General features: G+C 37.2%; 1 protein-coding gene across 1 annotated transcript in view; it reads left to right on the plus strand.

The window, feature by feature from the left end:
• The window catches only part of LOC106870454 (beta-alanine-activating enzyme), a 116,740-nt gene that overhangs the window by 43,132 nt on the left and 60,358 nt on the right, over positions 1–13,250 (plus strand). Inside the window, exons 9-10 of the mRNA XM_014916555.2 lie at positions 7,259–7,472; positions 10,586–10,677. Of these exons, the coding sequence (XP_014772041.2) occupies positions 7,259–7,472; positions 10,586–10,677 (306 nt within the window). The remainder of the gene's footprint in view (positions 1–7,258; positions 7,473–10,585; positions 10,678–13,250) is intronic.

Genomic DNA, 13,250 nt, shown 5'->3' on the forward strand with positions numbered 1-13,250 from the left:
CATCATCATCATCATCATTGTTTAACGTCCGCTTTCCATGCTAGCATGGGTTAGACGGTTTGACTGAGGACTGGTGAAACCGGATGGCAACACCAGGCTCCAATCTGATTATATATATATATATATATTTTGTCTTTCTTTTTGTGTTTTGTTCAACCATTTGTTCTCATTCTTCAGCATCAGTTACTTCTTCCTCACCTCATATTCATGGTATGGTGTTACTCATTGCTACATGTTTCTAGGGTTGAGCATAAAGCAATTTCTCTTGCAATTCCCAGACGTTTGACTGATGGTGCTCTGGAAACTGTTGTTGTTCTTGCTGCTGCCTCAATTAGTCTCCATTACTTTCCTTTCTCATTTTCTTGTCTAGTTTTCCTAGATCTTCAAGGGAAGAGACTCTAAGATGGTTATTCCTAAGCTAAATGTAACAACAAAACTTTTTTGTCCTTAATCTCATACCTTTTATCTTGGTGCCCTCAACCAGATGTGGCTCCAGTACAATTTTGAGACCTTTTGGTAACATAAAGACTTGTAAGTCCATTTTGATGACCCCGACCTTGTGCCACTGCTTGTTAGCCCTGCTTTAACCATTCACGTGTATCATGGTACAAAATTGATGATTAGTCATGTCTCTTATTATCACTATTCTATTTCTTTGTCTCATGAACCAGGGCATGAATATAGTCAGAGGTATGGCTAACAGTTTTGGCTTGTTTTAACTCAACCTGTTGTTTAGAAAGTGCAGCAAATAGTACTATAACTTGTTGCTTTCTTGGTTAAAATAATATCTTTCATGATGTCCTGAAGTACTTGTTGTAATTCTTGCCATGAGATAGATTGAGTGAAATTCATCTTTTTTAAGGTATCGATGTATAACTTTTTGCTTTGCTCTCTTCCTCTTGGATTAGATTCTACAGCAAAGAAACACTTGGGGGGGGGGGTTATAAAATTTTCCCAAGCATTTTTTTTCTTGGAACTATATTAAGTCTTAATATTCTATCCTATTTGTGTTAGAATTGGGGTAAAATTTTGCTTCAATTCAACTATTGTATGAACAATTTAGGGTGCTTGACTTCTTGTGAAATTCACTCCTGATATTGTTGTGACTATCACTATCTTCAAAATGATCAGTTAGACTGTTTGAAATCATCATCATCGTTTAACGTCCGCTTTCCATGCTAGCATGGGTTGGACGATTTGACTGAGGACTGGCTCCAATCTGATCTGTGAGAGTTTCTACAGCTGGATGCCCTTCCTAATGTCAACTACTCTTTTACATGCCACCAGCACAAAGGCCAGTCTGGTGGTACTGGCAACAGCCATGCTCAAATGATGTTTTTTAAATGCCACCTGCACAGGAGTCAGTCCAGTGGCACTGGCTATGACCTTGCTCGAATGTTTTGTTCATGTGCCACCGGCACAAGTGCCAGTAAGGCAATGCTAAATGTTCATTTTCCCCCACTTTTTGTGTTTTCATGTTATTATGTTTTTTTCTCTGTTGTTGGAATGTTTTGTTGTGTCCTGTGTTTATATTCAGTGTGCTGTTTTCAAAATGAAAGCATTGTGCATGTAAATGAATAAGAAAATATTTGTCAAAGCAATCCTGCTTTGTTTTAGTTTTGTCCACCCTTGGGAACTGAGAGCTGGCTTCCCTCAATCATAATTATTTTTATCAAGTATTCCAAAGAAAATTATATTTTCATAATACTAAAACTTAGTCTTTCTTTGAATCAAAATGAATATGTATGCTTTGAGAACCAATCATAATGATAATAATCTTTTCTACTATAAGCACAAGGCCTGAAATTTGGGGCAGGGTGCTAGTCATATACATTGATCCCAGTACTCAACTGGGACTTATTTTATCAACCCCGAAAGGATTAAAGGCACAGTTGACCTTAGTGGAATTTGAACCCAGGATGTAAAGATAGAAGAAATGTCACTAAGCATTTTGTCTGGTGTGCTAATGATTCTGCCAGTTAATAATAATAATAATAATAATAATAATAATAATAATAATAATAACAACAACAACAATAGCAACAATAGGCACAGGACTAGTAATTTTGAATTAGTCAGTACAATCAACCCCAGGGTTTGATTGTTACTTTATTTTGATTGACTCTGAAAGTATGAATGGCAAAGTTGATGTCTGAACTTAAAGGACTTTTACCAAATATCACAAAGCATTTGTCATAGTGTCTAATGATTCCATCAATCCACAACCTTCAGTAATGGTTTCTTGCCTAGGCAGAAGGTTAGAAATTCTAAGAGAAGGGACAGCTGATTATATTACCCCCAGTACTTGGCTTTTGACCACGTCCTTAACGGCAAAGTAGACATTGATGGGATATGAACACAAAATGTAAAAAAAGAAAAACATAAATAAATGCCATACAACAGGGATTAGGGAAACAAAGGATAAACACTTCATCATTGGCACAGGAGAGAGAAGGGGCATCATGTTACACTGCAAAAGGAAGGAGGAGGAAGTCTTTTGCTTGTGGAGACTGTCCCTTATTCACTCGTCATTCTCTTCTCAGCTGCCATTCATTGGTGACACCTGTTGCTGGCAAAAGACAGGAGTTCCCTCTGTTCCCGCATCTCTTCACCTGCTATTTCAGTTCATATCACTACGCATATGTACATACACGCACTAATACATCTGCCTCTTGTACACATACCAAGGATTGCAGCCATGACGTTCAGAGTTCAGTCTGAATCCTATCATGGTTGAGCTCTATGTCTTACCTCTGTACTTCACCACTTTCTATTTACACAACTTTTCAACCGTGTGAACCTAGAGATAGATTGATTCCAGTCTACCGTCTAAAAGGAAATCTGCTACACAAGCTGACCATTTTTGCATTCACTCATTGCCCTCACAACTGGCATTCATTGACACAAAAAAAGTCCCCCTCCATACACAGTTGACATCACATCTGTCCCCTACCTCACTTGCTGTTTCAACTTGTATCATTACATGCCCCTTTCATCTGAAGATCACTTCATACACCTACTCACCTGTTCACTACCCACATGCATACATGCCAAGAAAATCTATAAACAACTGAACAACAATAACAGAAATTTCCATGTACACCCACCTCCCTAATTATTTCTATCTGGGTACACTGAAAAGAATCTACCCTAGTCACTCAGCCTCATCAAGTCATAATTCTTCTCCTTCAAAGCAGATAGCATTCTTCTGTGGCCTCCATTGAATTGTGGAGCTTCCACTGAATTATGTGACCTCCACTGAATTGGACTCATCTCCATCCATCATCATTACTAACTTTATCATCTAATGTGCTAATCGTGCTACAGATATCCAATGTAACGTGATATCCTGTCAATAGAAATGTAATTCTGGGAATTAACATCAGTCACCCTTTCTGTTCCCCCACTGGGATGTACAACAGACTTTAGGTAGTTTCACCCAAATCACATCTATAATCTGAACAGAAGCAAGTCTTTCCTGTTCTCCAATACTTGCTGGTACTAAGCTTGGATGTATCCTCTCATATAAGATCATGTCTCACTAGAGTACCAACTCACCCACCTAGCTTGACATGTGGTACAAGAACTCTGCCTCCATTGGGGTGATACACCCTCTTTCAGCTATAGCTTTGATTGCTCTCATAAAGAGCAAAAATGTAGGAAAGCATTGACCTGTATATTTCAAAACAGACTTGTAAATGGTTTATGTAGAACCATCATCTTTAACTCTATAATAATGAGGCTAACATTCAAACAGAAAAGTGTTGTCATTCCTAGCTTAAAAAATAAAATTAAAATATGGTTCTGACAGATAGAAATGACAGTATTTCTGACTCTTGCAGTTTCTCAGTGACTGAGGACATTGATGGGGTTGATATTCAGTTTGAAAATTTGGAAGTCAACATCTGCTGAAACAAATGTAAACAACTGATATTCCAGGGAAGAAGGTGTTTGGTATGCTTGGGCAGAGTTGGTATGCAAGGAACAGAGGACATTGTAGAAATGAAAGAAAAGGCAATGCCACATCAATGAGCTAGAGACTGAAGTGTTTAAGTGAGTGATTCCATGCAAGTCAGTTTAGTGTCTTTCTTTTGGATGCCATCTTGGACATTTATGTATGTTGCTGTAACAGAATCACATATGTGGGAGAAGTATTAGAGAAGTCAGCTGAGCTTCGTAGAGAACCAGCAAAATGTTTTGTCTTTGTGATACAGTTTTAGTTATGTTAGAAATATGAGATTAGAATGAGAGATGATAGGATTTGTGCATTGTAGCAATTTTGAGAGATTTTATTGTATGTTATCCAAGATTTGAGGGGATAAGATACAGAAATGTTTCCCTGAAATGTGCAGCGATTGTGTATTTGTGTTGGGGAATGCTTTTTGATAATTTATAAGTGAAGAGCACACCACACAAAATAAGCTTTGTTATATTACTGGTACTTTTGATTTGGAAGCAGTGGTGTGAAGTGTTGAGATTGCTTGCAGGAAATGTCTATGTGCGAAAGGTTAGAAAATATTTGCAAAGGTGTTAGAGGCGACAAAATGGTGTTCTCTGATGATTGGTTGTAAGTTTGCAGAACTACCAGAAGCGTTGGTGTTCTGACATAGACTGAAGATAGGAGTATCAACAGTGTTGATGGTTGTGGTGGGTCTACGAAAGGATCAGCAGATGGGGTAAGGAACCTTGGAAAAATTAGAGAACAAGTTGAGAGTTTAACAGAAGTATATAGGTATTAATGAAAAATTTGTGGAAGAATAGAAATCACAGAGGGAGAGAGAGATAGGTAACATGCAGTAGAATTCACTTATTGGTAAAGTAGAGCACTGGAGTGGCTGTGTGGTAAGAAGCTTGCTTCCCAACCACATGGTTCCAGGTTCAGTTCCAGTGCATGGCACCTTGGGCAAGTGTCTTCTACTATAGCCTCGGGCTGACCGAAGCCTTATGGGTGGATTTGGTAGATGGAAACTGTAAAAAGCCCGTTGAATATATATATATGTATGTATTTGTGTGTCTGTTTGTTCCCCACCATTGCTTGACAACTGATGTTGGTGTGTTTACGTCCCCATAACTTAGCGGTTCAGCAAAAATGACCGATAGAATAAGTACTAGGCTTACAAAGAATAAGTCCTGGGGCCAATTTTTTCGACTAAAGGCAGTGCTCTAGCATAGCTGCAGTTAAATGACTGAAACAAGTAAAAGAGTAAAAGAATAAAAGAATAATGAGATACCATTAATATGTATTTCAATTCAGTTTAGAGTGAGAGATGAAGTTAAAGACTTTATGTATTTGGCTAACTTCTTTCACCCTTTTTATACCAACCTGGCTGAAACCACCTCTGGCTCTGTAGTACAAATGTCTTGTTTTCAAAAGCTCTGAATTAAAATCTTCCACCAAACCTTAGTCACAATTTATGTTCCTAACACTAGCTTAATGATAACTAAGTTATTTTACTAAATTCTTTGTTATATTTAAATTAATTGAAAGAAACACAGAGCATCTCAACAGAAATATGGTAAGAAAAGGGTTAAAATATATAATAAAGAAACAATTCTTAACCCTTTCGTTTCCAACCCAGCTGAAACCACCTCTGGCTCTGTAGTACAAATGTTTTGTTTTCATAAGTTCTGAATTAAAATCTTTCACTAAACCTTAGTCACAATTTATGTTCCTAACACTAGCTGAATGATAACTAAGTTATTTTACTAAATTCTTTGTTATATTTAAAATTATTGAAAGAAACACAGAGCATCTCAACAGAAATATAGTAACAAAAGAGTCAAGTAACAAATGTAAACAGAAAGTAGGTCATCCCATATTTGTTATTTAGTATGGGATGAAATGGGTAGTAGTTGAGGGAATGGTTTAGGTGAGCTACATATATTTTGTAGAGATAATTCTAGACCAGTGGTTCTCAACCATTTTTTTGCCTATGGACCGCTTTGATTCCTATTTTATTTTCCCGGACCTTTAGAGCCATTCAATGCATATAAAAGATATCTGCATTTCTGTAATTAAATACTCTCTTTTCACTCTTTTACTTGTTTCAGTCATTTGACTGTGGCCATGCTGGAGCACCGCCTTTAGTCGAGCAAATCGATCCCAGGACTTATTCTTTGTAAGCCTAGTACTTATTCTATCGGTTTCTTTTGCTGAACTGCTAAGTTAGGGGGACGTAAACACACCAGCATCAGTTGTCAAGTGATGGTGGGGGGACAAACACAGACACACAAACATATACACACACATATATATATATACATATATACAACATTAGGAATTGTATAGAATTGTTCAAATATTTTGTGTATTGTTGAAATAAAACTTATTTTACATAAATTTTAACAACAAAATCTTATCTGAATCCTGATTGAGAACTGCTGTTCTTGATCATTAATTAAGTATTCCATTGTTACTTATTACCAAAATAAACAACTGAAATCAGTTTGCTTTAATTACATCACAACATCCACATTTCATTTTCCCTAAAATTTTCAATCATTTTGATTCGTAATGACTGAAATCTTCTCATATACATATTGTTGCAAATCAGTATACGCATATATACAGATTTTTAAACCACTCTGACATTCTAACCAAACTAGTTGGTGTTCCTGTCCTGCTGGATGAAGTCATGTTCTGGTAGAAAGCAACACAGATGCCTTACGAGATTCTCAAACAAAATTTTTAAAATCCATTAGGTACAACATCACTCATCATCATCATCATCATCATCATTTAACTTTCCTTTTTCTATGCTGGCAAGGGTTGGACAGTTCAACATGAACAGACAAGCCAGGGAGCTGTGCCAAATTCTAATGTATATTTTGGCATGGTTTCTACAGTTGTTTACTCTTCCCCATACCAACCACTTTACAAAGTGCACAGTGTTTTTTTATATGGCACCTGTGAGATCAACAAGTGCTCACAAGAGAAGGCGCCTCAATTGAGTGGGGTTATAGAATGAAGGGATAAGAAACAAGGATAGAGGGACAAGGTGCAGGTGTATTGCTGAAGAGAGAGAGAGAGAGAGAGAGAGAGGCAATGTGAGGTCAATGTAGAAGAGGAATATGAGAGACAGAAAAGGGGAGAGGAGCAGAAAAAGTGGACTAGATTGAGAATAATGTTAGAGATAATCAGAAAGTTAATGAGTGTAATAGCATGCAATCACAGACAAAATACCGTAATGCCATACATCAATGTCTTTACTTTCCATATTTTGATGTGGAAATCTCTTCTTTTATTCTATTTTTGCAGGTTGTTCAACAAGAAGACTTTGTGGAAAATTGCAAAGCTCTGATTTTTAATAGTTCTGTGATATTGTTTTATATTTGTTCAAGTTGGCACAAGGAAAAGATGAATGAGTCTCAGAGAGAACAATTACTGAAAGCTTCTCTTCAGAAAGAGCTCTCGGCTCATTACCAACCAGACATTTTTGTAGACACCAATTCATTTCCAATAACCTATCATGGTATGGCCCTTTTTTGTTTGTTATTTCTTACTTTGTGAACACCAAACTTGCTATCATCAATCAACCACTGATCACCTGATGGTTTGGTGGGGGTGAGGGTGCAGAAAGGAAATGGCATTTTGTCATATTTGAAAAAAAGAAAAACAATATAACAGTTGGGAAATATTTTTATCACTGATTTTATTACCACTACCACCACAATCACCATGACTACCACTGCCACCACCACCCATTACCACCACTACCATCACCACCACCACTACCACTACCACCACTGTCACCAGCCACAATAAATGAAATCTCTTAAGCCACTCTCCCATCATTATCATTATCATTTAGAACACTAACACTATCACATCCTGTTTCCTACTAACCATCATCATCATCATTATCATCATCATCACCATCAACAATGTTTCTAACATTTAAAAAAATAAATGCCAACCCACACATTCTTAAAAACTGTTGTTGTTATTTCTGTTCTAAATATTGACCTCCAGATATTTTTTTTTTCTAAAGCTTGTCAAACTGCAAACATTCACTCTTATACATCACTGTTATCTCAGACGCTTCTAGCATTTGGTGACAACAATATTGCTACCTGAAATCTTTTCAATTTTTGTCAGTGTTTGTCTTTATAATATAATAAACCACGACTGGAAAAGTCTACCTCGGTAGGCACTTTCATTGCCTTCTGTTATTCTAAGGAGATTAACCCTAACTTACTTAGAATATTTTTCTATTTTCTTCATATCTCGAATATTTGGAAAGGTATTTTCTTAATGCTTAACAATAAATTGTTTCTTTAATATTTAACATTCCTTCACACATCAGTGGCTGTCTTTTATAATTCTAACCATTATTTATAACAAAGAAAATAAATTTTTCAATTCTTCTTATGTAGATAATTGAGAAATTAAAGAACATTTCTATAATACACAGACTAACCATTTACAGTAATATATGGTCAAGCCCTCAGTCAAGGGAATGCCCCTCGTCTTTCCAGGGTCATCTCCCCCTTGACCCAGATCTTAGTTGCTGTTCTAAACCCTTAATGCAGTAGTAACATTGACCCTGAAGCTCTGCAGGTAAAGAAGGTGGCATGATATAGTTCTTATTGTTCTTAAGCCTTAGGTTTATCAGAGATGATAGGTTCTTGGTTTGCTTCACCTATTGCTCCTCCTCTTCATTTTCTATTCATCGTCAATTTTCTCATTGAAGATGAACATGAGCATGATGGGTTTCTCAGGGGCCATGAGCTTGTTCAGCAAGCACTTCAGCCATATCACATACTTGTCCCAAGATTTGCCGTATATGAACTGCCCTCCCTTTATCATATAACACTTATTCATAACATCCTCAAACACCACATGTCTGATAGTGAATTCCACCACCCAGAGCTGCTCAGCAGTGATCCTTAATTAACCCAATGAAGTTGTCATTGATTATATTCTAAACTTTGTTGTTGGATGGACTCAGTCATCTCGATGATGAATATCTGCTAAAACTGTTTTTTTTCTCTTGGCTACGGACAACACATTCCTACTAGTACCCTGAACATGAAAAACCTGACCACGTTCATGAAGTTGGTAAGCTTCAAGTCACTATGCATGGTGGCTAGAGAGAGTGATATGCGTGTTTGTCTTTTTTGCAGTTTGTCAATGTATTACACTTGGGCCAGTGAAGGCACAATGGCCCAATGGTTAGAGCAGCAGACTCGCGGTCATAGGATCACGGTTTCAATTCCCAGACCGGGTGTTGTGAGTGTTTATTGAACGAAAACACCTAAAGCTCCACGAGGCTCCGGCAGGGGATGGTGGCGAACCCTGCTGTACTCTTCCACCACAACTTTCTCTCACTCTTTCTTCCTGTTTCTGTTGTGCCTGTAATTCAAAGGGGCCAGCCTTGTCACACTGTGTCACGCTGAATATCCCCGAGAACTACGTTAAGGGTACACGTGTCTGTGGAGTGCTCAGCCACTTGCACGTTAATTTCACGAGCAGGCTGTTCCGTTGATCGGATCGACTGGAACCCTCGACATCGTAAGCGATGGAATGCCAACATCATCACACTTGGGTCTCCTTGTTACATCTAGCTCTGGAGTATCTTTTTATCACACTACATTTATAAAAGGATCTTCTCCAAAACAACAGCTGCAGCCTCTGGCTTTTCAATGATACATATACATTAAGTATGCCATATAATAGATAAAGATTTTATTCAATGCTATTTCTATTGCATAATTCAGATTTTATTCAGCTTAGCAGCCTCTTTGCAAAACCAGTGAATTGTTTATTCACTGTTTCTGTTTACTTCAGACTGGCTGAAGTGACTTCATCTCAGAGGGGACTCAAGTGTGTGGCATTGAATAGCTTCGAAAAGGATGAAATGCACATGTCATTTTCATGGTGGCTTCTGGGACAATTTCATTTTGTCTAATCTGAAGTATGTTGTGTTTTTTTAACATACTGCATCTATAAAGAGATCTTTCCCAAGATGACCACTGCAGCTTCTAACTTTTCAACGATATACATATAATAGGTACGTCATATGTATAAAGAAAATGAGAAGGATATGTTTCAATAAAGTTTGAAATCATAGCCATATTATCAATAATCCATTATCTTAATATTATTCCTAGTTTTTCATTGTCACATTTAATCTAATTTATTCAAATTTAGAAATTATAATATTTATGTAAACTTGAGGCAATGAGCCAGCAAAATCATTTGAACACTGGGTAAAGTGCTTAGAGGCATTTTGTCTGTCTTTATGTTCTGAGTTCAAATTCCACCATGATTGACTTTGCCTTTCATCCTCTTGGGGTTGATAAAATGAAATAAGTACCAGTTGAGCACTGGGATTGATGTAATTGACTTACCTCCTCTCTCAAACTTGTTAGTCTGGTGCCAAAATTTGAAACCAATATGTACAAATCTCAAAATTCTCAATAGTTCCTTAAAATATCTTTATTATTAATTTTTTTGATATATTTCCAACAAAATTGAATTGTCCAACATGTTTCCACACATCTATATGAACATTACTTGACTTTGTTTAATTCATACATTATTTTCTCGTTAATTTAATCATTATTACAATACTTATTACAGGGAAATTAAATATTCCAGTTCTTTATGATATGATGAGAGACAGCAGTAGGAAACAACAACCAGTAGAAAAAATTGTTGAACAATGTTGGAAGGTATTTCATTTAAATAAAAATTTGATAGATAAAAACTTTTAAGCATTTTCATTTATCTGAAGATAATCTATATCTTTGCTGATAACATTCTTTGCTTTTATATAATCTTGATATATACACATCTGTGAGTATAATAGAAGCAGTAGTGAGCTCAAATATATAACCTTTCTCTATTTAGTTTTATGTATATTCTGCCATTCATTTTCTCCCCATCATCATCCTCATCATCATTTAATGTCCATCTTCCATGCTGGCATAGATTTACTGGAGCTGGCAAAGCCAGGAGTCATATCAGGTTCCATAGTCGTTTTTGGCATGGTTTCTTCAGCTGGATACCCCACCTAACACCAATCACTTTACCGTGTGTACTGGGTGCTTTTTACATGGTACCTCACCAGTGCTTTTTATGCGGTGCTAGCATCAGTACTTTTTACATAGTACCAGTGCTTTTATGTGACACCATCATCAATGCTTATGTGTCACCATTCATTTATCCATCTTCTTTGTCCACTATTCCTGGCAGGGTCCTTGGGCCCCTCCTCAATAGGGTCCGGTTAGAAGCAGCTGTCATTACATTTTCAAGCTGGATTTCTAATGACCAACTGAGACTATGGATATTATCTGACCGTCTCATTCTTGGTCTACTCTCAGGTCACCTGCTGATTGGTTTGGCTTGAAGAATCTCTCCAGCTTTTCTTTCCTGTGATATTCTAATCACATGTCTGCATTACTGGAGCTGTGACCTTTCAATGCAGAGAAGTGGCTGCTCAGCCTAAAGAAACAGCCTGATCTCTGCGCGATCTTTAAATTAATTTACTTATATTTAATTAACGATGTCTCTCCTGTATAATTTTATGGTCTTGTTGTGAAATTATCAGGATTTATCTATTTGTATGTGATCCACCATGTACATTTTCATTTGCTTCATCTTATTTTGTGAACAATTACATTAATAGTTATAGCTTTCCAGTAGACCAGTCATTGGTTCACTGAGACATTGCACATTTGGATGAGTGAAGTCAGTGTGAATATACGACAGAGTGTAAGTGATTTGAGACAAAAAATGGGTGTACAAGGCATCAGATGTAGTGTGTAAGAGAGCAGACTGTGCTGGTATAGCCGTGTTATGCATATGAATGAGGACAGCTGCATCAAGAGGTGCTGATTTCTAATTGTAGAGGTAACACATGAAAAGGTAGACCTAGGAAGATGTGAGACAAAGTGGTGACAAAGGATCTTCAGACACTGGACCTCACAGAAGGGATGACAAGGTACCGTGACTCCAAGCAGTTTGCTGTTCGTTAGAAGACATGTCAAGCTAATTAAAAGCATGGTTGTCCTTGCATACAGGCTTGTCCCCTGCATCCCTCTCCTGCCGAGCATTCCTAATCTTGTGGGTTCATGGATGCTGGTGCCAAGTAAAAAGCACTTATACCAGTGCCACTTAAATGCACCCATGCTGGTGCTGTATAGAAGCACCCAGTTAAGTGGGTGGCATTAGGAAGGGCAGCCAGACATGGAGTCCAGGCAGCTCTTCAGCTGGCCAGCTCCTGTCAAACAATCCAACCCATGCCAGCATGTAAAGTGAATGTTTGATGATAATGATAATGATGATGATGATGATGGTGATAATGATGATGATGATGCAGAAAGAGATGGTGAGGGAGAGAAAGAGAGAGAGAGAGCGATATATTTATCTGTATATCTTCAGCTAATGTATCAGTGAATGATTGCAAAACATCAGTGAAGAAACAAAAAACATGTGGTTCAATCCAAGTCCCTTGTGATATTTTTTTTTTGCACCGAGTTATGTACAAACCCTTGTCATTCTTACCTTCATAAAATGCAATGGTCCAGTGAACCAGTTACTGGTCTGCTGGAAAGCTACAACTATTAATGCTATTGTTGAGAAAATAAGATGAAGCAAATGAAAATGTAAATGGTGGGTCACATACAAATGAATAAATGCTGATAACACAAGACCAATTATGCAGGAGTGACATTGTTTATTAAATATGTCAACTAATTTTAAGATAGCTCAGAGATCAGGGAGTCTCTCTAGGCTGAGCTGCCACTTCTCTGCATTGAAAGGTCACAGCTGCAGTAATGCTGATACTGTAAGCATGTGATGTGATGTGTGTGTAAAGTGTTAAGGTGGCTATTTGCAATTTACAACCGAAAGTTAATGAGTATAGTCGTCACTAAAGTGATGGAGGTGCTAGTAAGCACCAGCATTGCTAGAAATAAGTCAAAACAACTCTTAGCCACGTGAGAGCATTTTTCTAATGACTGACAAAGAGGACAGGCTCCATCCCTATGACAAACGAGATGGAGTCATATCACCGATGATTTCAGGTCTAATTAATCTTTATCAGTGACCTATTACTCCATCACTGAGATTTAAAGTCTTATAGATAACACCATAGGAAACATTGACTGATTCTGAAAATGGTGAAGTGAGAATTATGAATTATTAAGGTTGCTATTCACAATTTACAACCGAACAGCAACAAGTATATATATAGTGTGTGTATATATATATATATATATATATCATCATCATCATCATCATC

This window comes from Octopus bimaculoides, chromosome 16 (assembly GCF_001194135.2).
Source record: "Octopus bimaculoides isolate UCB-OBI-ISO-001 chromosome 16, ASM119413v2, whole genome shotgun sequence".
NCBI classification, from domain to species: Eukaryota; Metazoa; Mollusca; class Cephalopoda; order Octopoda; family Octopodidae; genus Octopus; species Octopus bimaculoides.